This window comes from Bubalus kerabau, chromosome 7 (genome assembly GCF_029407905.1).
Source record: "Bubalus kerabau isolate K-KA32 ecotype Philippines breed swamp buffalo chromosome 7, PCC_UOA_SB_1v2, whole genome shotgun sequence".
Lineage (NCBI taxonomy): Eukaryota > Metazoa > Chordata > Mammalia > Artiodactyla > Bovidae > Bubalus > Bubalus kerabau.
In genome coordinates this window covers 70,004,980-70,030,175 of record NC_073630.1, presented here as the reverse complement: position 1 = coordinate 70,030,175, position 25,196 = coordinate 70,004,980, and the positions used below count along the sequence as shown (strand labels likewise).

The window sequence follows — 25,196 nt, the reverse complement described above, 5'->3', positions numbered from 1 at the left end:
AGATTCATAGAAGTAACTTGATTAGAAATATGCATAATTTCATGAGACCTCCAAACTATCTGTGACCATTTTCATTGATGTTTCTTGTTATTAGACATGAGACCCCCAGAATTGTTAGGAATTTTTTTCAAGTACACTTGAGGCCACCAAAAAGTTTTCAGACAAATTTCCTGCATCAAATAACCTTTCTAATTTTAGCCAAATTGAAAATTACAAAGAGGGACCTTTCTGTAACTTGGGGTCCATGTTCCAATGGTTAGTAAGCAAACTGGTGTGCTCAGGATACAAGAGCTCCTGACAGACCACTGAACCATCATCTAAGCACAGTGATTACAAGGAGAGGTCAGAACTGACTTCCCAGATTTACTTTAGTGATGTATGTTTTGAAACACTCTCCCACCAGTTAGTTATTTGATTTTGTAAAACTGAAGGTACATGCAGGAACTTTTAGTCAAAAATTCTACTGTTGGAATAGAATTTAATGCTGTTATTAAGAGGGTAACAGGCAGGAAAGCTAGGGATCTCCAAATGGAGGAAATAGGCTGCGTCAGACTTTTTTTTTTAATCTCCCTCTTAAGCAGCAGGAAAAACAAACTACAAGTGTCAGATTTTTTTCCCTTCGCTATACAAAATTAAAAGATTTCTCTTAAAAGTCTGTGTTGGCATGAGGACATCTGGTTCCACCCGAACTTAACTTTTCTCAAACCTTGAGCTAACCAATGCATTTTTCTTATGGAAATATTTTTCTTAAGCTATGTTAATGAACTAGACTCTGTCTTCCAGTTGGTTCCACTTAAGACTCAGAACCGACTTGACTAACCAGTATGTTTCACTCATACAATTGTTCTCCTAATCTATGTTAATGAAACCATATATTTGGTTGGAAACCTGCCCTTCTTCAAGATTCATGTCAATCATTTTATGGCCCGGAATGACTTAACTTGTGCCAATGTTATCTCAAAATGCATGTTGAGGGTGAGGGGTCTTGTGCCACTCTGAGTTTTGAGACATTTCCTTTCTCTAATTAGCAGCGTGCTAGGTGGGCTGCCGTCTCTGGGGTCGCACAGAGTCGGACACGACTGAAGCGACTTAGCAGCAGTAGCAGCAGCAGTAGCTATATAACATCCAGCTAAAGATTAGCAGGGGGGCACTCTTTCTGCTCCCTTTCTGATGTCTATGTCAGAAGCTTTCTGTCTTTTATACTTTAATAAAACTTTATTACACTAAAGCTCTGAGCGATCAAGCCTCATCACTGGCCCCAGATTGAATTCCTCTCCTCCAGAGGCCAAGAATCCCAGCACCTTTCTTGGCTCAGCAATAACTTTTTATTATGACATTTTGAGAGATATACTCAGCTTTGGTGCAATATTAGGGATTCATGCAGTACTTGAAAGACATTCAGTTAAATACTTTGGGGACCTTCTGTAAAAAGCTATATATAAGCCAGTCATGACCAGTTGATACTTTCCCTTGGTTAAATACAGCATATTCATGCATGATACTCCTTTCTGAGACATCTGAACAGAAGGACCATGTTCCAAAGAGATCAGCAAGCTGCTGCTGTCAGCTCTCAGGAATTCTGCCACGCCATTTTAAGAGCTGGGATTTGCAGGCCAATTTTTGATCACTGTTTTCATCCCTTGACCTTTTTTTAAAAGGGGGGTTGATAACTACCACTCATGGAACTCTTACTAGTTGCCAGATGTTTTACATATGATTGTTGTTGTTCTTTAGTTACTAAGTCATGTCCAACTCTTTGCAACCTCATGGACTGCAGCATGCCAGGCTTCCCTGTCATTCACCATCTCCTGAAGTTTGTTCAAACTCATGTCCATTAAATTGATGATGCCATCCAACCATCTCATGCTCTGTTGCCCCTTCTCCTCCTGCCTTCAATCTTTCCCAGCATCAGAGTATTTTCCAATGAGCTGGCTCTTCACATCAGGTGACCAAAGTGTTGGAGCTTCACATCAGTCCTTCCAATGTATATTCAGTGTTAATTTCCTTTGGAATTGACTGGTTTTATCTCCTTGCTATCCAAGGGACTCTCAAGAGTCTTCTCCATCACCACAGTTGGAAAGCATCAATTCTTCAATGCTCAGCCTTCTTTATCGTCCATCTCTCACATCCATATATGACTACTAGAAAAATCATAGCTTTGACTATACAGACCTTTGTTGACAAAGTGATATCTCTGCTTTTTAGTATGCTATCTAGGTTTGTCATAGCTTTTCTTCTAAGGAACATGATACATAACATAAGATCTTGTGATCTGATGTTATTAGCATCCTCAGATGAGAAAACTGAAGTGCTAGGAGAATGAATACAGGTATTTCCCACTTTTTAAAGGTTCATTTTATGCTACTTCATTAAAGATCAACTCCTATTTTCACTAACCAAAAGAAATTTGAAGATGACTTTTGCTTTTACAAAAAAAGGCAAAAAGGTAAAACAGCATTAAGCAAAGGTTTTGCAGCAGCCTATAAAGGCAGCCACATCTAAGTAGAGAGAGTGGTAACACCAAGCCCCTTCCCTGGGAACTACACTCAGCATCAGGCTGCCATCGCTTTTAACTGTGTGTGTGAACATCTGTGCTCTATCTTGATTTATTTTGTGCATCCATTAGCAAGATGTGTCCTAAGGTAATTGCTTCCTGGCTTATGAGAGATTTCATAGGAACATTTTACTTTCAGAAAGCAGGAAAACCTGTGCTCAGAAGTTTCACAGGTAATAAGAATTAAAACTTGAACATAGCTTAGTATGATTCTATCACAGTGCTTAGTAATACACTACACTGTCTCTTACACCAAGAAGAGTGAACAGTGGGTGATTCCATTTATATCCATCTATTATCAAAAAGTTTTAATGTTTCTTTTTAGATTTGAGACTGAAATTGAATTCATTCCTTTATATGACTGATCTCATGGAAGTCATGATCTTTTACTCCATAGTGGAATGGAGGTATAAACATTCTCCAAGAAGCAGTATTCTTACTTCCTTCTAGGACTTTACTTAGGAAGGAAAGGGGTTAAGATAAGGAAGATAACCCTTTTTATCCTGCAAGAGCTGGAGGAGCTCTACAGTGTGAATGATTTTGTGAGGAATTGTGCCCAGTGGAAAAATAGAAGGATCTTGTTAACTTTTATGTTCTAAGGACTGGTCATCATTAGAGATTCACAGAGATAAGCATTAAGAAAATGAGTCCTTGGCAAAAGAAAATGAAAAGAACATTGTGAACATAAGCAGAACATGCTTTTAGACACCATGTAAATAAACCAAATTAAAATGAATTTAATGCTTAGAGGAATGAAAGCAGGTCTGTTTGTCTGCCCTGTAACTCCAGCAATGGCTCAGGAAGAAGTAAAAAGTGAAACACGTAACTACAGTGCAGGCAAGTTCTTTTGTGGTAACAGGATGGATCTTCAAGTCCTAACATGCTCTCCAACTACACTGCCTAAGAAATGTAATATTTAAATCCCTGCATGTCTGGTATTCCCTAGTCTTATGTTTTCTTCTACATCATGGACCATTGAGGCCACCAAGCTTTATATCATTGTAATGGTTAAGGGAGACGCCTGGGAGCCATGGTTATACCAAGCTGTATCCTTAAGATTTGCTGACCAAGGAGCAAAACCAAGTCAAGGTAACCTCAGCTGAGTATAGCTTATCTTCTATCTGACCCTTTGAACTAAGACTGGCTTCTGTAGTCTGATCTAGTTCACAGAAGTACCACCAAAGTTGTTAAAAGGAACCAAACTAAATCAGAGGAAGGGCTGAGTTGAGCAGGGCTTGACATGGCTTTTGTGTAGGGCTAAAAGCTGTTCTACCACTACTGTGCATGACTCACAGTGAGGTGGAAGCAAGGTGAGGTGGAACATCAAAGTTCTTATTGTTTTGGAGGAAAATCCAGTTATTCCTCTGTCCATCCAACCATTCATTCAACCATGTAACCATTCATTTATTCATTTAAAAACAATATTATATATTTTAATATACCAATTCTTAAGGAGATAGAGATGTGTATAAATAGAGTCTCTGCTCTCAGTAACCTGGATAATCTAGTTGGAAACATATGATGACTAATGAGTAAAAGGATTTCCGTTTGGGTAGAGTGGGAAGCTATAGAAAAAGTGGATGATAAATAGTGGTTTCCTCCAATGTTGGTTTGGTATCTAGGAATGGAAACAAAGGAAGTAGATTATTAGAGTAACCAAGGTTGGCCACTAGCTTTCTGGATAGGGTAGAAGGTTTAGTGGAGAATCATGGCATCCTGACTGAATAAGAGTCTGATGTGAGTAATCAGGAAGGGACCAAGAACTAGAATAACTATTAAGGCAGAACTTCCAATTGAGGACTTGTAGAAAACTGGATGAAGAGATTAAAGTAACAAGGGATGTAGATCAATTATAGACTTTCTGGTATGCTTTTGATATGAGTTGAGGTGGAGGTCAACAAACTTAGAAGTTAACTGGTCCATAGTATTATCTACTTGGATGTAGAACCCATTGGATTGAAGGTAGAATAGAATGAAACGTCATAGGAAAGTACCCATAACTTCATGGGAATATGTCAATGTCTGTAAAAAAAAAAAAAAGAAAGAAAAAGATGGTATAGACAGATATAGAAAGAGAGCAGCCATCCAATTATTTAGAAGCAGCATTTGGGGGAAAGGAAAATATTTACATGGCCCTCCATTTCCAAAGTTTAGGAGAATGAGGAAAGGTGGGGGTTCCATGGAAGAAATGAATGGAAGAAGAATTTGCCTCTTCTCTGTGCTTTTAGAGGAGAAGCAGATTGTGCCTGGTCCAGAAGACAGAGGGAAAAGTGGTTACTTTCTGGATAGAGCCACTCCCCTCTATTAAGTCTGGGAGTGAAGCTTCCACATGCCTCTCCTTCTGTGAGGTCATTCAAACCCAGGATGCTTAAAGGAGTACTCCTCCTTGGAAGATGAGCCAACACTCAAACTTAACTAAAAACACAGAGGAAACAAATACTATGGGTAAATAGTATAAATAGATTACACTTGAGGAAACAGTAACCATAACCATAATAATAAACACAACTGTTGTTCTTCAGTCACTAAGTTGTGTCCACCTCTTTGCAATCCCATAATAAACACAATAGCAGCTAGTCGTGAGCACTAATTATGTACCAAGCACTGTATTGTGTATATAAATGTGTGTGTATGTGTGTGTTCTTGTCCTACCAATAATATGAAATAGATACTATTACTTCCACTCTCTTATAGATGAGGAAACTGAAAGGGAACTACTCAAGAGGGGAAAGATTCTAAACTGTGGAACCAAGATTAGAATGCAGCATCCAAGTCTAGTGTTCATATTTTTAGTCAATGTGTTCTACTACAATCTGAAAGGCCTTCAATTTATATAATTAGTGTGTATATATATATATATATATAATTATTACCATAAATAGGTAAACGAGAAAAAGGATAGATGGAGTAATAAAAATTGTTTAGATTATTATGGAAAAGAATCATTAGAAAAAATGGAAATTAAAAATATGTTGATTTTGAAATGAAAGTTCCAAATAATGAGCCAAAGAGCATTGAACACAACTGAGGCCTGAACTGTTGAATTAAAAAATTGAGTTGAGGAAATGTTCTAGAATTCAGAGCAAAATAGAAGCACAGAAATAATACAAATATTAAGAAACATAAATAGAATAAATTCAGAGCAAAACAGAAGCACAGAAATAATATAAATATTAAGAAACATAAATAGAATAAATTCAGAAACTTCATCAAAAGCCTGATAAAAGCTATAGAAGGAGAGAATGAAGAGAGTTGTGGTAAACTAATATTTTGAGATAAAATAACTGAAAACCTACTAGAATTAATAAAATATTCAACACAAAATATCTTAGAATGTGAGTGTGCTTAAAAAGAAATAAATTATCACCAAAAAACCCTAATACCAAGGCACATTATAGTCAAAGCAGTGTAGAATCAATGACAGAGAAAAAATTCTAAAGTATAATAGAAAGAATGAGGTTTTCTTTTAAAATAATTAGTAATACAATTTAAAGACAGAGGAAAAGGACTTCCAAAGTTCCAAGTAAAATTATCTTTAAAAGTAGAATTCTATACCCAAAGGAACCAGATGAAATAAAGATATTCCCTGATGTATAAACCAGATTCTTGTTGCTTATATTCCAGTAAGAAGAAAAATAAGATGAAAGGGAAGTTGAGGATTTAAAGAAGCAAAAGTGAACACAACATAAATTAGTAATAATATAACAAATATGTGCAGTGATCTTAGGACAGTTACCATGCTAATGTCTCATTCACAGATGCTTACAAAGTGAGCATTAGAAGACTCTGTTATTTTCACAAGCTTTCCTAAAATCAAAAGAGACTTGATTGTCAGAGTATTGAAGGTTGACATACAGTGTATAAACTGCCTTTTTTAGAACATTTTACACTTAGTTTTGGATGGTTTAATTCAGGTTCTGAGCTAAAAGAATAAGCTAAAGAATCAGCACTGAACAGCATTTGGAGTGATTGATCACAGACAAATTCTAGAAGCTGGCTAAAGTCCTTCAATGAAATGAACTTTGATAAGATTAATAATGTGTGAGGTCTTAACAATCCCTGATGAAAATACTGGTCAATAGCTTAATAACTAAACTAGAAAGAGAGCAGATGATATCTATGATAAATTATTCATCTGTAGTCTTTCAGACGTATACTAGCTGATAGCCAGGTAATGATACTTTCACAGACAATGGGGTAAACCTCCAATACAAGACTAGATACTATTCTGGTAAAGTTCGTGGGCTTTGTAGTAAAGTGTCCTTGAGTAAGTTATATATCTTCTTTGCACTCTAGTTTCCTCATTCGTTGTAAGAGGAAGTATAACATTGCCTCCTAGAACTGGTGCAAATATTAACGAAATTATAAGGGTGCTTTGAAATTAATATCACTTAGTAAAAGTAGATGTTACTATTGTAATAGTTATTACTTCCCATCCAAAACTATAGAAAATTTAATAAGATATTTAGAAAGATATCATAAAGCTCAAATGAAATCTCTGAAAGATAAACCCATTTAAATGTAAACTTCCAAATGCTAAGTAAAAGACAGCCAAATAACTGTTTGGAGGTTTGCCTTCTCTAGAATAGAAACAGTATGAAAATAATATGAGGCAAATGGCTACTTTTTAGAGGATAGTTGTTATTATTTTTGTCTTGTGATGTGAATACCTTATGATATTCTTGTCATTTTTTTAACATTAATATTATTTTATCAGAAGTATTTTTCTCCATTTGAACATATAACATCTTGATGTGTTGCTTCAGTTTTAACATGACGCTTACTACATCCAAAAAATGATATTTCCAGCCAAGTAAGTCAATGAGAAAGCGGAGTATCCACCATAGAAATTTACTTGGAAACAGTGTTTGCTGGAAGACATCTTTTCTACTGGGTCAGCAGCTCTGTGACCACAACACACCTGTATAAAAGTACATTCCCTCTATCAGGGAGTCTCTTTCTTTGCATAAAAAATTTTAAGCAGAACAAATGACTGTGACTTAACCCCTGTGCTTCTGTGCTATTGTTGTGTGTATCTGTGAAAGGAGATCCTTTTAAAACGTGTTAGCCATTCTTTGTTAGCACCTGAACTCTCAAGAAAAAAATAATATACCCTGGCCTCTACTGCATGGGTTGGAGTAGAGTGTCTGTTCAGAGCATCAGAGATGTTAATGCCAGTCTTGGCATTTCGATGCATTTTCCTTGTGGGGAAGAGAGGATTTAACCAAGAGGAGCATCTCTCCTATGCTGCTGGGTGATGAATGAAGAGGCATCCTAGAAACAAGATGCCTCACTCTTTTTTTCCTCTCCTTTTTAATGATCTTGAAACTTTTTGTTATGACAGCACTTAGTACAGTGATTTCTCAACAGTATCTGGAGAGTGAAGTATTAAACAAATGCATAGGTTAACTGACTAGCTAATGGATAAGGCACATCTCTTATTTCCACTGAACAATCTTAGGATGGAAATAATAAACCAGCTAATGATAATGACAATACTTATTTGTTGAATTTTTACTAACGTTCCAGGCTATATACTGTTTTACATGCATTTTCACCTGTAGTTCTCTGGAAAGCCTAATGAAGTAGCTGCTATTTTCAGTTTCCACATTTCAAAGCAGAAAGCTGAGATTTATAAAGTTTGAGAATATTGCCAAAAGCTGATCACCTAGCTTGCAGCAGGGCCCGGTTAAACCTTTCTGTCTTCTGCTGAGGGTTTGCTTGTAATTACTGCTGAATGCTACCCTCCCAGTTCTTAAAAGTAGGCACATAGCAATAAGCAGGGCCATGGTCCCTCCAGAGGCCCAGATAACTTAATTACAATTACCTTGACTTCATTTGCCATACTAGTTGTGGTATTCTATTGTAATTCCAGAGGGAGCCACATTCCTACCACCGGTACCTATGATTTTGTTCCTGAAGCGCTGCTAGAACAATGAGGAGCTTTAACTCCGCTTCTACAATATTTCGAATAGAAAGAAAATACAGAATATACAACAGGGAGGGAGCATGTTTTGCTGTGTTCCAGGTGTTCATCAGTGGCTCTGGCTTATAGAGGAGGATTGAGATCTCCTTAAATTCCAAACTTGAAATTGAATTCATGATCTTCCCTTAGTGGATGGATCCCAAAGTCCTAGCAGATTCACCATGATTCAGAGTCTAAGCTTATTTGATCCCAGTGTCAACTTCTGATTCCCTTAATAGAGCTAGGGAAAGGGAAGACAACCAGGGAGCTGAATCAGTGCACAGGCTGGTGAGCATTTAGGTACCTCTTCCCAATTTGTTCTTGCAGCTCCTAAAGGTCAGAACCATTTCAGACCCTGGGGTATTCCAGAGATGGCTCTGTTAGTACCACACCTACTTGACTGAACGTTAGTTGTCTATTTTCTTTAAGGCATATCATATAGGCTAATTATTTTGCTATTGTCTCCTCCTCAGACAGTGAAAACAAGTAAAACATCCATTTAAGAGAAGGCAAACGACAAGAGTATGGTCTATTTTCTCACAGTCATGAGTAGTAGTAATATTTTAAATTTCTTGCAATCAAGTTGGAGATGAAATTGAACAGGAAAGTGGAGTGTGGAACAAAGCAACTCATTACACTACATTTTCTCTGTATTAAACCATAAATGCTATATACTTTCAACCGTAGTGCCTAATTTTCTTAAGCTTCTTAGCAGAAACCAAATCTTTTGGCGTCTCATTTGGCATGTGTATTTCTAGATAAAAGACACAAAGGAGGCTGATCTTCAAAGATTATCTTTTTCTAAAAATGGCATCCCTCATTGCCTTTTTATATGGGGTGAATAAAAGTGACTCTATATTTTCAGCACATACAGTATCCTTGGTACAGAATTATCCTGCAACACAAAAGAGGAAAGTACATAATACTGAAAATAATGAGCAATAACAGTTTCCTGCACGAAGATAATGGCTTCATTCTTCTCTGGCTCCACTAATCCAATGACTCAAAAAACTCAGAGCATAGAAAAGAATGAAATGCGTCTTCACTGTCCAGGTTGAACAAACCTAGATTCTAAAGGGCCAGGACCAGATATCACTAAAGTTAATCCAAATGATTCTATTAGAGCCATGAAAGAGTTTTCCCTTTAATCACAAAAGCAGCAGCACCTCCCAAGGAAATGGGACAAGACTTTAAAGAGATAGGTTCTTAGCTCATGGAGCAGTCCCCAAGGATAGGAATGGGCTTCCCAGGTGGCGCTAGTGGTAAAGAACCTGCACAGGAAACCATTTACTGAGTGCTTCAGGCTTCCCTGGTAGCTCAGCTGGTAAAGAATCCACCTGCAATGCAGAAGACCCCGGTTTGATTCCTGGGTTGGGAAGATCTCCTGGAGAAGGGATAGATTACCTACTCCAGTATTCTTGGACTTCCCTGGTGGGTCAGATGCAATGCAGGAGACCTGGGTTTGATCCCTGGGTTGGAAAGATGACCTGAAGAAGGAAACAGCTATCTTCTCCAGTATTTTGGCCTGGAGAATTCCATTGACAGAGGAGCCTGGCGGACTACAGTCCATGTGTTGCAAAGAGTCAGACATGACTGAGCCACTTTCACTTTCATTGAGTGCTTACTATATGATAAGCCCTTTGTTATGCATTTTAAATGCATTTCTCATTTAATTATATCAACAATCATGCCCCATTAGAAATATTATAATTCGGTTGGATAAACTGTAGCATAGACAGGTTGATTGACATGTGCAAGGTTGAATAATGAGGAGAAGTACATGATTCTATCCAAGGACTGCATGTCTCCAGCACCCATGCTTTTATTCTCTATGAATAATGTTTCCCTTAGTTCTATAACAATGTGGAGTCAAAATACACCTAGTAATCCACTTAATCAATCTCACATTCAGGGTGGAACCCCATCTGTAATATCTTTGACATGTATTTATACTCTATTTTAGCTCTGTCTAAACATTTTTAGTAATGGAGACGCTAGTGTGAGAGAAGGGAAAGAGAAAAACAAAACAGACACACACACACACACACAAAACACTGTATCACCTTACATATTCATTCTCACAAAAATCTGAAAGATGTACCACCACAGACATTTTATAAATGAGGAAGTTGAGAGATTCGAAGAGGTTAGGTAAGTGGTCCTAAGGCATGCAATCAGTAAATGGTGAGGCTTGTCCTTCTGGTTCTAAAGCTCAAGGTCTTTTCTTTCACTAGCCTACCTACTTCTGAAGAAATACTAGTAACATGGCATTAATTCCATTTTTGAATATATAGTGAACTTTTTCCACATAGGCTCACAAGGTAGGCAAATAGAACTGACACGTTCCTTGAAAGTTTCACGTGTTGGCTAGTGATCTTCTGTTGGAAGCAATACATGGTAAATTTAAGCTTTCTTTGAAATAGCAGATTTTCAAATACTTCAGGTGTGTTATCATATTTCTTCCTTATCTAGGCTTATTTTCAGTGTGGGTGAAATGAGTTTCCTCCCTAGTGCCTTCTACGTTTTTCTCCTGTTTTCTTCAAATATTATTTAAAACCGTAGTTTCTGTGTTTTTGCATTTTTAAACACAAGTGATTATATTAGCATTTCGTCTATAGCTTTAAAGATAAAAAGATCTAAGAGTGATAATCTTCAAAGCATATTTAAACCTCATTATCTGCATATTGACAGAGTACCAAGGCCTTTGCCATCATATTCTGTTTCTCTGGATTGACAATGTTGTTCTCAAAATGAATTATTGAGGACTGAAAAAAATAGTCTAGGTGAGACCCGACCTTGTGCTGAAACCTGCATTTCTGTTAGAATAGTTGCTATTTCTAGTAGTTATCTTATCTGATTGGATAGAAGTAAGATAGAAGTTGAATAGTTCTATCTGGTTCTGATCATATTACATTATGTGAGCTAAAGAATGAGTATGAAAGTGAAAGTTGCTCAGTCCTGTCTGACTCTTTGCAACTCCATGTACTGTACAGTCCATGGAATTCTCTAGGCCAGAATACTGAAGTGGGTAGCTTTTCCCTTCTCCAGGGGATCTTCCCAACCCAGGGATGGAACCCCGGTCTCCTGCATTGCAGGCAGATTCTTTACCAGCTGAGCCACCAAGGAAGCCCAAGAATACTGGAGTGGGTAGCCAGTCCCTTCTCCAGTGGATCTTCCTGACCCAGGAATTGAACCGGGGTCTCCTGCATTGCAGGCAGATTCTTTACCACCTGAGCTACTGGGGAAGCAAAGAATGAGTATAATAAATACAGTTAAGTTTAGACTCTTAAATTGATCCTATTGAGATAGTTAGGGAGTTTGTGACTGACATGTTCACACTGCTATATTTAAAATGGATGACCAACAAGGTCCTAGTGTGTAGCACAGGGAACTCTACTCAGTGTTATCTGGCAGCCTGGATAGGAGAAGAGTTTGGGAGTGAATGACTACATGTACATATATGGCTGAGTTCCTTTGATGTCCACTTGAAATTGGCATAACATTGTTAATCAGCTATGTGTGTGCACATAAGTCGCCTCAGTCATGTCCAACTCTTTGCAACCTTATTGACCATAGCCCACCAGGCTCTTCTGTCCATGGGATTCTCTAGGCAAGAATATTGGAGTGGGTTGCCATGCTATCCTCCAGAGGATCTTCCCGACCCAGGGATCAAACCCAAGTCTCCTATGTCTCCTGGACTGGCGGGTGTGTTCCTTACCACTGCAATATAAAATTAAAAGTCCAAAAAAATTGATCCCATTGATGAAATACAATATTATTTGACTTGTGTACTTCCTTAGCTAAAAACACTTTTCAGTTCTCATTTGGAATATAGCTGCTGCTGCAAAGTTGCTTCAGCCGTGTCCGACTCTGCGTGACCCCAGAGACCCCACCAGGCTCCCCCGTCCCTGGGATTCTCCAGGCAAGAACACTGGAGTGGGTTGCTATTTCCTTCTCCAATGCATGAAAGTGAAAAGTGAAAGTGAAGTTGCTCAATCGTGTGCGACTCTTAGCGACCCCATGGACTGCAGCCTACCAGGCTCCTCCATCCATGGGATTTTCCAGGCAAGAGTACTGAAGTGGGTTGCCATTTCCTTCTCCATGGAATATAGCTACTTATAGCTATTTAATGAAATACAACAAAAATTACTTATGTGTGTGTATCACCCAGCTTTGACCAACAATATTGTTCACAAGTTTATTTCCTATTCTTATTTATTTCTAATAATCACCTTCAAGGTAATGATTTGCTACTACTTTTAGCCTTTCCCTTCTGCAGGGCATCTTCCCATCCCAGGGATAGAACACAGGTTTCCCTCATTGCAGGTGGATTCTTTACCAGCTGAGCCACAAGGGGAGCCCCACTTTCACTTATTCCCACTCTTATTTATTTCTAATAATCACCTTCAAGGTCATGATTTGTTACTACTTTAAATTTAGACAAGGGTTCAAATTAAATTCCTAAAGAGAAGTTGTGAAAATACTTTGAATATTTTCTTAGAATGAACTAAACATATAGCTTTCTAAAAGAAATATTCTGGAGAGAAAACATCCATGCACATACTTATCGGTTGGCAATAAGAGAATAAATATCACCCATAATATTTTATATATTCCTCATATCTCAACATGCTTTACTCTTAGCCAGATGCCCTCTACGCATTAGGTACAGCAGAATCTTAAACATTAGAACTAACCTTTTCATGTAAAGGTTTCATTTTCATACTGTTCCTATTTTCATATAAGGGTAAGCTTTCTCCTTAAAAGTTAGCAAACCTGACTACACAAAAACCATAGTTAGGGAGATATCATTAAGAGCAAGATTGGGGTTTAAAAATAAATAAGTAAAATGGTAAGTGTACCATTTGCTCTGATGTCGTTTAATTCGTGTCCAACTCTTTTGCGACCCCATGGACTGTAGCCCGCCAGGCTCTTCTGTCCATGGGATTTCCCAGGCAAGAATACTGGAGTAGATTGCCATTTCCTTCTCCAAGAAGTCTTCCTGATCCAGGGATCAAACCTGTGTCTCCTGCATTGGCAGTCAGATTCTTTACCACTGAGACACCTCAGTATATGCTAACTGTTGTATGCACTGTGGGGAAAGAAATATAAAAAATGGACTATTTAAAAAAATATTACACAGCTTGGGAGGAGATGAAATTAACACATGTGAAGCAATGTGTTAATAATTGGAGAGGACATTTCATAATTGCTATATTGAAAGAGGTTCCAAGATCTGTATAACTATGGAGAAGGAGACCTATGAGGGTTAAAGTAGAGATTTTAAGAAAAAAAGTGATCTCTCAATTGGGTCTTGGACTATGAGCAATATACAGTTAAAAATAAAGGGAAATACTTTTCATTGTTGAGTTAAAAAGAAGGGGAACAACTGACCAGAGGCTAGGAAATAAGAATCAGTCTAATAATTAGGGAAAGTGAAATGAAACACATACTGTAGTGTAAAGCTTCATGCTTGGGCAAGATCTTAAATGAGGCTGTGTGGCAAGGGTAATCTAATTATAAAGTGTCACGAATATCTGGAAAGAAGCTTTGGTGTGGTCGGTAACTGGAGTCAATAAGTTCCTGAGCAGGAGAGAGGTGTTACACAATGGTGCTTTATTTTAAAAAAAAAAAAATCTGCTAGTGGGCTGCAGGATAGAATTAAGAGAAAAGAATAGAAGAAGCCAGGTAGAAAATTCCAAAGTAAATGAAGCGTGATTGTCAAAGTCTAATATTCCACCATTCTTGGAAATGGTGTCATTGGTAACATTATAGCAAAGATCTAAAGTTCATGACATATTTCTAAGATATTAGGTTTTACTTGCCTTTTTTGTCTCCCTTTCCACCCTCCCACCTACCCTTCTTATCATCTTTCCTTTCTTCCTTCTCCTTTCCTTCACTCTTTCTTTCATTTTTTCTTCTTTCCTGAGCATATACATTTAACATTATTCCACATTAATCTTGACTCAATGAAGATTAAGAATTTGAGGAGATGTAGTTCTTTTTTAGATAATTTATGATCACTGCTTTTACTTAATCTTTTACACCAATTTAATGATGGAGGTTTAATCATAATGGCATATCTACAGGTCACATGACCAAAAAATAGTACCAGTAGTGTATAATTATTTAAATTGCTCATTTAGTATTTGAATCAGTCATAATACCATATTTATTAAAAAGGAGACCCTAACAAAAATCATTAAATCATAAAGTTTTTCATATATAAGTAAATAAAGAGTATTAAAAATAAAAACTTTGAGAGGCAAAAATAAGAGCCTATTCACTGGAGAACATTTTAAGTAGCTTTCTCTGTATTCCACTGATGAAATTCTAAAATATAAGTCAACCACATTGTGAGGGGAATAACAATACTGCCTTCCTCGGTGGGAATTATAGAGTCTGCAGGCATTCCTTCTAATAAAGTGAGCTACCTGTTCTTTATGCATGCCCTGCTTTTTCTCTCTTCCATTTGAAGTACTCGTTTCTTTCTCTTAACAGAACGCATTTGTCAATATCAACCAATCCTCCTCTGCAAACACTGCATCAGCCCACATATTTATTCCCTGGAGTCAAGTCAACAATATTTTTTCCCAGCCTATCTCACAGACAGCCCTGTATGATCTACCCAGGAGTCTAGAATGTAATCATAACTGTCTCTACACGGAAAGTCCATAAGAAAGAGATTTTTTTTTTCAGGGTGTACAATCAATATAGAAAGTTAATATGAAACATTTAGGACCCCCAAACTGCTTTAAAAGTCAATAGTAGTGAGTTGTTGTTTTTTAATCTATATTATCAAGATAATTGCTTCTAATTTTCACTTGGCTTTATCATGAAAAACAAGGCAGGAAGAGATGATCCCTCAAGGAATAGTCGAAAACCCTGTTTTCTTTTATATTCATTAAGCGTAGCCATTGATTTTACTCTCATGCACAGCTCATGGTCAGGGAGTGTCAAGAACATCACAAAAATCAATTCAGAGTAGAGCTAGTAAGCAAATACAGCAATGGAGTTCCCAAAATCCACATCAGGCCACAAGTTTTGGGTAAACATTTGATTCATTTCTGAAACCTGAAGCTTAAGAAGCATCTGTTTGGAGTTTGGAGTCATTGATATGTTTAAGAGAACCTGACAAAGCTGTGTACATTTCATAAAGTGCACACACTTGGCAGAACTATTCCCATTTATGCTGTGTGCCCCTTTTAATTATTTCCATTTCTACGATGGTAAGCAACAAAAGCATCTTCTATGGACAACTGTCTTCCTAGAAATGATCTTCAGGAAAAAATGCTAAATACAGGACAGTGACAATTGATATTTCTGTTTAAAAGCTACTATACATACTATTAGCTATTCACAGATGGTAAATAGCTATGCTATTTACCTGTGATGCAGGAGACCTGGGTTGGGAAGACCCTCTGGTGAAGGGAATGGCTACCCACTCCAGTATTCTTGTCTTGAGAATTCCATGGACAGAAGAGCCTGGTGGGCTACAGTCTATGGGGTTGCGAAGAGTCGGACATAAGTGAGTAACTTGCACTTTCATACATATATAGATATAATTACAAATAGCAGGACAAAGTAAATAATCATGTTATTACGTTAAGAATCAAGATGTTCAATGAAGAAAAAAGAAACAAAAAATAAAATCAAAGAGGCTGAATAGAAGCCCTGAAATTCTAAATTTGAATTAGAAACATCAATATGAACTCCTGATGTATTTTATCCTCTTCTGGGACACAGAATTATCAATACAAGCCGATGTGCCAGAAGGCAAGGAAGCTATCAACGACTATTGAGGTCATGCTGAAAGAATGCAGGTGCCAACTCAAAGCTGCTGCTGCTGGCTGAAGGTAAGACAAACAGGATCAAAAATAACAATAGCTGCAGTGGACTGATACAGACATACTTGTTATTACCAGTGACTTCATAATGATAAACACACAAACAACAAAATGCCACACCTAGTGGTCATGTGTGGGGAGTTCTAGAGAAACTACTTGTTTTGAAAACTGCTAAATAAAGGGAGCCATCAAGCATTGATCTTACCTTCACTGAACCAACTTGACCTCCAGACAGTCAAACAGTTGGTGAGAGGAAGTTCTTTAGAGAATAATCTAGTTAATAAATAAGGAAAGGGTGGTAGAATATTGTCATTATGTAAGCTCTAAATAGGTTTGGGCAAAGATTATCAGTGGCTGCTAAAACTGTTACTGTTATGGGCTGCATCGTGTCCCCCTAATTTCATATGTTGAAGCCCTAATCCCCAGTACCTCAGAATGTGACCTTATTTGGAGACAAGGTCTTTACGGAAGTAGTCAAATTAAAGTAGATCACTAGGGTAAGCCTTAATCCAATATGACTGGTGTCCTTATATAAAAAGGGACACGGTGGCACCAGAAGGAAGTGACACAGGCAGAAGTCGGTTATCTGTATGCCAAGGAGAGGGACCTGGAGTAGATCCATCTCTCACAGCCCTTGATAGGAAACAACACTTCTGACTCCAAAACTTTGAGACGATAAATTTCTAAGTCACTCATTTCGTTACAGCAGCCCTAGCAAACAAATGCTGTTATATAAAATTAATAGAAGTTTGATAATGGATACTTCAGGTTGTCATTGCCTAAATCAGCATATCAAAGTTCATTCACATCATAAAAACAGAGACAGGCAGGCATTTTGTGTCTTCTGATAAAAGTACATATTACGCCTGGCTTATGAAGCAGTCTCACCAAAGCACAACAAAATAACTAATCTGGATCTGATTAAGCCTCATATATGGGGCATAAAAGAACACATGTACAACAAGTGGAAACAATCACAAAAAACAGCACAGATCTTCAAGAAAAAAAACTTTCTAGGGAGAAAATAAAGGAATAGGAAACATTTAGAGCAAAAGAACGGAGAAGGCAATGGCACCCCACTCCAGTACTCCTACCTGGAAAATCCCATGGATGGAAGAGCCTGGTAGGCTGCAGTCCATGGGGTCACTGAGGGTCGGGCATGACTTGAGTGACTTCACTTTCACTTTTCACTTTCATGCATTGGAGAAGGAAATGGCAACCCACTCTAGTGTTCTTGCCTGGAGAATCCCAGGGACGGGGGAGCCTGGTGGGCTGCCATCTATGGGGTCACACAGAGTCGGACACAACTGAAGTGACTTAGCCGCAGAGCAAAAGAAAATTTAGATAAATTTACCAGCCACATGCAAGGTGTGTACATGTTTGGGCCTGCTTTTAAAAAGTTAATAACAAATTATGAGACAGGAAAAATTAGGTTCACTCTCCTACTGTTGATATTTGTAAAGTTAAAATAATAATAGTACAAAGTTCATAGTGTTATGGTAAAAATTAAATATGACAATATAGGTCGGGCACTTAGCACAGTGCTTGATGTATAGGATAGCTTCAATTATTTATATACTTGGGTATTCTTTGAATTCCTGACACAGTTGTTATCAGTATTAGTTAGAATGATGTGACACGCACATCCTACTCTGTATGTGCTTACGGCGGGTGCACACAAGCCCACATACACATTCTGCAACATATGGAGTCTCAGTGTGAGCCCACACGGAGCTGGAAGACTTTAAGCTACCCCTTCCATTCCTCATTCTCATGTAGCCCTTGAAAGGTCACCTTTGATAGGAGATGCAGGAAAATAACATTGTGAAAGTCTGAAAGAAAAGCCAAGGCAAGGGTTAGGAGAGGGAGGCAAAGAGCATTTTAAGCAGTTAAGTACACCACTAAATGTCTTCTGAGAATTAGGCTGTTCTATGCCTTCTATCTTTGAGGAAAGATAAACACAATCTTTAAGCACCCACAGGGCAAGGCCTCAGAGGCAATCTGCTTTTCAGCCAGCTGGATCGTGTTTGGACAAGAGGCAGAACACATCTGGTCATTAACAGCGATAATGGCCCTTTGGTTAAAAGCCATCACTTTGACATAGGAAATGTTGCAGCTGACCACTATCGTGAGTTAAGTCACTGCATCTTACAAATTGTCATTTCAATTTTTCAAACATTTATTTGGTTTTAGAAAGAGGATACAAAGGTGAAAGAAATACAGTTTGGATTTTCAACAAATATACAATCTTGTTTGCATCACAGGAAAATAAGACACGGAGAGATAATACATCCTAAGAGAGTTATAAATCTCATGGGCCTTTAGGAGATTAAAGTGAAGTAAGGTATCAGATGAGAACAAGTTTTTATCTGGTTGAGAATACTGTACAAGTCCTCATGAAAAAAAAATGGGGTTTGAGAGAGGCTTCTAAGGAAAGAAGAGAGATGAAGAAGTGGTGGAGTAGGGGAAGCTATATGGGAATAAAGAAGAGAGGACATTTCAGCGGGGCTGGAGGGTTGCCACATGAAATACAGGATGCCCAGTTAAATGTGAATTTCAAGTCAAGAACTAATAGTTTTAGTATAAGTATGATCTATAAAAAATTTGGGATCTACTTGAATTTGAAATGCACTAGATGTGTTTAGAGAAATAGTTGTTTTATAAAAGTTTAGGCTTCATAAACAAAGGAAATGTTTGAAAGACATTTTGGTCATATGCAGAAGCAGAGGGTCTCAGCTTCCAGACAGGAGACTGAAAACTTAATTTTATGGGGACTGCAGAGATATTTTTGGTTTGTTTTTATCTTTTTTCAAATGTGGGATTGATATGATCTGACATGCACAGTAGGAAGAATATGATGAAAATGATGAGAACAAGTAAAATTAAAATAGGAAATTGGCCAGGGAGTAACAGAGAGTTGAGCTGTTAACTGAGGTGATGGAAGTGGTTTGGAAATGGCAATGGTCTAGATAGAGAGGAAGCATCAGATTGGATCTTGGGACAAAAGAGGTCGAGAGTCAAAGATGCCTACACGTCTTTGTCTATTGACTATGAGGCTGATACCTTTCGTTAGTAATTGGGTAAGGAGGAAGAGCTGATTTTAGGGAAAACAGATAATGCAAAATAGGGGTCATGTCAGTAATAACTGTCAGGGCAACCCTCCACATACAGACGCCTGGCAAACAATTAAAAATATTTTTCTAATCTCAATGATTTCATAATATAGGTATTTAAGCTGTTAAATTCAACAAGTTGCTCAGAATTCAAGGAACCTGTCTAATTCACAACCAGAGACAAAAAACATTGATAGAATAGCAAAAAGACACAAGAACAAGAATAATGAAAAAATTGTGCTTGGAAATTCTGAAGTCAAGGTCAATCAATTTAATACTCTTAAAAATCATCCAGAGAGGTCAAGACTATAGACTGAGAACCAGAAATAGTTGTGGTAATTTTTGACAGAGCTGTTTTGGAAATGGAACACAGGTGGGAGCCATGCCTTTGGAGACTACAGAATAGATGGATGGTGAGGAAACAGAGGAAACCAAAGCTATTTGAGGAATCGTGCTTGAAGACAAAAGAGAAGTGAAGGCGCCAGCAGGGGAAGATTTAATAAAGAAGAGAGCAAAATCTGAAGAGCATCCAACAATAAGATTAAATGTGGATGTGGAGAAATAAGCCTTAGAAAGGAGAGAGAAACTTCCTCAGAGTTAAATGAAAGAAAGGGAGGACAGACAGAATTTTAAGGATTTGATGTGTGACATTGAGGCAGCTGATATTTTGTCTCCACTTTGAGTAAGAAAAGAAGTGACATTATATGCCTTGAGAGGAGCAGGGTAGAGAGCTCAGGGCTCATGGACAAATCCCATTGCCTGCCATATCTTACAGCACATCACAGACTTCCATCCTTTATACGGATTCCTGGCAAAGTGGAAGAGGAAGTAATAATGACTGCAGGGTTATTTTTTGGTATGACACATGTTGTTGCAGCAAGGAAATCTGAGCTTAAGAAGCACAACAGAAAGTAGTTTTTTCTCTGTGCTGAATGCCTGTTGCACACTAGCAGCAGACCTCTTCAGACACCACTCTCTTATTTTAGAGGTTTTACAGAACTGTGTGCCATCCCTGGTGTGTAAAATATGATTTGACATAGTTCACAAAAATAGCAAACAGACTCTGTTCTTGGGTCTTTATATAAACTAAGTTATAGCATCTCACATTGAGTTTGAATATAGCAAAATGTGGAATCCATTTAATGACACGGTCTTATGACTTTGGAATTCCTGATTAAAGGGCCTTTCAGGTACATTCAGAAAATCCAATTGACACCATAATTGCTTAAAAACACCCCAGTGTAAGAGGGTTCCCTTTTCTCCACACCCTCTCCAATAACCCTGTGTACGAGACAGCAAAAGAGACACTGATATATAGAACAGTCTTATGGACTCTGTGGGAGAGGGAGAGGGTGGGAAGATTTGGGAGAATGGCATTGAAACATGTAAAATATCATGTATGAAATGAGTTGCCAGTCCAGGTTCGATGCACGATACTGGATGCTTGGGGCTGGTGCACTGGGACGACCCAGAGGAATGGAATGGGGAGGGAGGAGGGAGGAGGGTTCAGGATGGGGAACACATGTAAACCTGTGGCGGATTCATTTTGATATTTGGCAAATCTAATACAGTTATGTAAAGTTTAAAAATAAAATAAAATTTAAAAAAAAAAAAAAAAAAAAAAAAACACCCCAGTGATACATGGTCTCAAATTCATGATGACTATAGCTGGACTTATGGATAAGGCAAGAAGTTTCAAACTCCTGATTCTTTGTCTAGAATTGGTATGGTCATAACTATGTCAATACCTATGTTATACTACAAGGATTTTCTGGTGCATGGGCTTAGGCAGTGACAATGGCAATTATTCCTTAAAAGGCAACTACAAAGAAAAAAGTGAAGACTGTCCTGCCTAAGCCTAGGAAATGTTATATCAGAGGACTGAAAATGAATAAGCCATGATATAGAATCATAGAAGCAATGAAATTGAGGTTTGAGAGAATTTAGGAATGATTTTGTCCACTCCCTGTCTCTTTAAGGCTGGGTAATCTGAAACTCATAGAGGAAATAGCTTATTGAAGGGTACAAACTAGTCGGGCCACATGTGTCTTTGACTCAAAGTCCCAGGTGCCTCCACTCTGCCACAATGACAAATTTATACCCAGTTTCTGGATAATTAATCCCAGGGACAGAATAATAGGTATACTGTACATACTAGGCACTCAGTGAATGCTTTCTTAATTGAACAATTGTATCTCTGTCACTGACATACGTAGGAGTTAGAGAAACACCCTTACTGTACAGCTTTTCCACTAAGGCTTATAACATAGTAAGGCTATATCAGGCACAATAACTTTAAAGAAATATAGCTTAGTATTTACATGTATTAACAACCCACTCCAGTACTCTTGCCTGGAAAATCCCACGGCGGAGGAGCCTGGTAGGCTACAGTCCATGGGGTCGCTAAGAGTCGGACACAACTGAGCGACTTCGCTATTCACTTTCACGCATTGGAGAAGGAAATGGCAAACCACTCCAGTATTCTTGCCTGGAGAATCCCAGGGATGGGGAAGCCTGGTGGGCAGCCGTCTATGGGGTTGCACAGAGTCAGACATGACTGAAGTGACTTAACATCAGCAACATATTCATTATTTCATAAAAACTTCCCAATAATGAATCAGATGTTATTAGCCCATTGTTGCACCTGATAAAACTAAGTAAGGCTCAGTTTATAACTTAAGGTCAAGCAGTCAGAGAATGAACCCAACTTTGATCCTCTGACTCCAGATTGCCATGCTTTCTTTGTTATGCCTATGGTTTCTCCAGGACATTTATAACCTCTAGGGAAAAGAAAACCTAATCTGTGAGGGAAGAGATAGAAAGACAGAGTAGGGGGGAATATATTAGAACTAATGTGAGGCTTTTACGGAGAAAACTGATGCCAGAAAGAGATCAGAGATCAAGTAATAGATGAAGGATTTGTGTTTTCTTTGAGAGATCTGTTGCCAGGCTCCTAGCTACAAAGTCATGGGTGGGCTCCAAAGAGGAGAAAGCAACGCTATGCAACTTGGAAGAAGGTATTGACTTTAAGTGTATCTGAAAGACAGTGGGATGAGAAAAGCACACCATTCTTATGGGAATCAAGATCTGGACTTTAATCCTAGTTCTATCATTTGTTGTCCCTTAGATCAGGCCCTTTCCCCTTTTGGGCCTCAGTTTTCTTAATTTAAAATGAGGTTCAAATGTTCAATTTCATGGTTCTCAACTATTTTTCTTCTTTTGCAGCATTGCCATTGGTAAAGACTGCCAATAATTTAGAAAAAATTTGAAATTGCCACCCACATTCTTACTTGCAAAAAATCTAGTTTCTTTAAAAAAAACAAACAACTTTTTATATACAGTTGAAAAATCACATACAGTGAATATACATATTGTGGCCCATCAGCCTACTAAGTTGGGTCATGGGTTATATAATTACTCTCCCAGAAAACTTTATAAGGATAATTCACAAAAAATCACTTTGTATCTTAGTTATATAGAATGGAAGCTACATAGGTAATAGAAAAAATCACACCTGATTTCCATTGTATGACCATCACTAATGACTACCACTGTGCTCTTGCATTAGTAGATTTTATCTGTAGTAATATCAATACACTCAAGAGACTTGTTAGTTTATTTCATCATTTTTTCTGAGAGGACTTTAGGTCAGAGATTTTTAACTGGAGTTAACAGTTCCTTGAGTACTGAAAGGGTGGGAAAATTCCAAAGATCATTTTGCCAAGATCAATTGATACTATGTCACTGTGCAAAGGAAGACCAAAGCTATCAACTAAATAACCAACCATTAGGTTAAGTTCAAAAGTTTTATCACAGATGCATTCTTTTCACTTGCATATGTTTTCAGATATCAGATACATGTTAACTGTAGACTTTTGGCCCTTAAGTACAGTTTTAGCTTGGTATTGATGCTATATAAAAGGATTTTAGGGGGCTTATGACCACTCTAAAACAATAGGAGAATTTCATCAGCTTCTCAAAGGGATCACAAAAGGTGACAACAAAGGTTAAAGAAGCACCACACTTCATATCCTCCAATAATATGTTACAATTCAGATATTTTCTGGTAAAACTGGAAGCTGATTTGAATTGTAGCCTAAAAGTTTTAGTAAACTTTTAATTACATGAAGGTTAGTAATAGACCTCTATCAGTGTACAAGACCTCTTTTATACTTGATTCTTAAAAAAAATAAACAAACACAGTGTGATGAAAAATATTGCTGAGAAAAAGAAAGATAAATAAATAAAGATATATTCATGGATTAAAAAGCTTCATAACTTTACTTTAAATTGTCAGTTCTCTCTGCACTGATGTAGAGATTCAATACAATCTCAATTATAATTCCAACAGACTTTTTTGGATAGAAATCGAGAAGTTGATCCTAGAAGTTATATAGTGAGATGCAAAGGTATTAGCATTTCCAAAACAATCTTAAACAGTCAGTATAAAATTGAAGGACTTATGTGACTTCATGACTTACCTTATAGATATGGTAATTAAATAGTGTGATACTGTCTAAGGATGGACATAGAGAACAAAGGAACAGAATAGAACCTAAAAATAGACCCCACTCATCCTCAAAAGGTACCAACCCAATCTAATGCGAAAAGCAAAGACTTTTCAATAAATAGGGCTAGAATAACTGGATAGCCATATGGAAAAGAAATGAACTTCAACCCCTACCTCATAAGAAACAGAACAATTAATTTAAAGTGGATCATATATATGAAAAAAAAGTGAAAACACATAAATTTAAGGGAATGAAATCACTGAATCTTCTCAGAGTCACCAACAAAATATTTTCCAATTTCTTCAGAATATTGTTTATAAATTCATAATAATTTCATAATTAAGTAGCTACACAGAATACCCAGAAAACATTGAGTCTGGGTAGACCTGAGATAATCAAGCAATTGCCTAAAAAAGACGTAACCAAGAATAAACTAGATGTGAAATCTAACAAAAACATATTCTTATTACTATGTTTATTATTTAAACATAAGAACAAATCATTTACCTTTGATGGACAAAGTTGTCTAGCTTTAGCTTAAATAGTTCTAAAGAGATTTTTCTGAACTTTAATATAATTTTATTATCAAGATTAGAGAGTCTACATATTTACCTACTTGCCTTTCTCCCTTCTGCCCATTTCCAAAAGTAAAAGTTAAACAACAACATGCACAACAGCAATAAAATATGAAACGCAAAGCTCTTTACCGGAGTCCGTAGAGAACTGTTCCATCAGGATGCAGGCGGATCATGCGATTTTTCACTGTAACCCCATGCACAAAGGATTTCTTGTCATTCAGAAAGTAGGTGTCTGGTACCCAGAGCTGATCAGCCACCCTGTTGTCTAGTGTGAGGTTTAGTGGGATTCCAGAATAAGAAAGCCTTTTGTCTTTCCAAGACTGCTGGAAATACATGGTGAGAGTATAATCCTGTAAAAGAAAGGAAACCAAAAAAAAAAAAAAAGACTTTTACCATCATCATCATCATTATCTTCAGCTAAAAGCCTTTTTGTTAAGAACCTGATAGTATGTGGTACTGTGGATGCCCAGAGACTCAGCATTCTGCAGGCCTGCTATGAGGTTACATTTGAATATGCTGTGAGTTGCACCTCCAAGTATAAGGCAACCAACAGGTTAGAAGTACTAGAGCATGCAGAAACGTTTGTACCAATATAGGGTAAATCCATTTAATTGAATTTTAATGTTTG

General features: G+C 37.5%; 1 protein-coding gene across 1 annotated transcript in view; it reads right to left on the bottom strand.

Moving 5' to 3' along the window:
• The window catches only part of LOC129657830 (gamma-aminobutyric acid receptor subunit beta-1), a 276,875-nt gene extending 251,963 nt beyond the window's left edge, over positions 1-24,912 (bottom strand). Inside the window, exon 1 of the mRNA XM_055588477.1 lies at positions 24,698-24,912. Coding sequence (XP_055444452.1) covers positions 24,698-24,903 — 206 coding nt within the window. The 5' untranslated portion in view covers positions 24,904-24,912. The remainder of the gene's footprint in view (positions 1-24,697) is intronic.
• Positions 24,913-25,196: the final 284 nt, after the last annotated feature.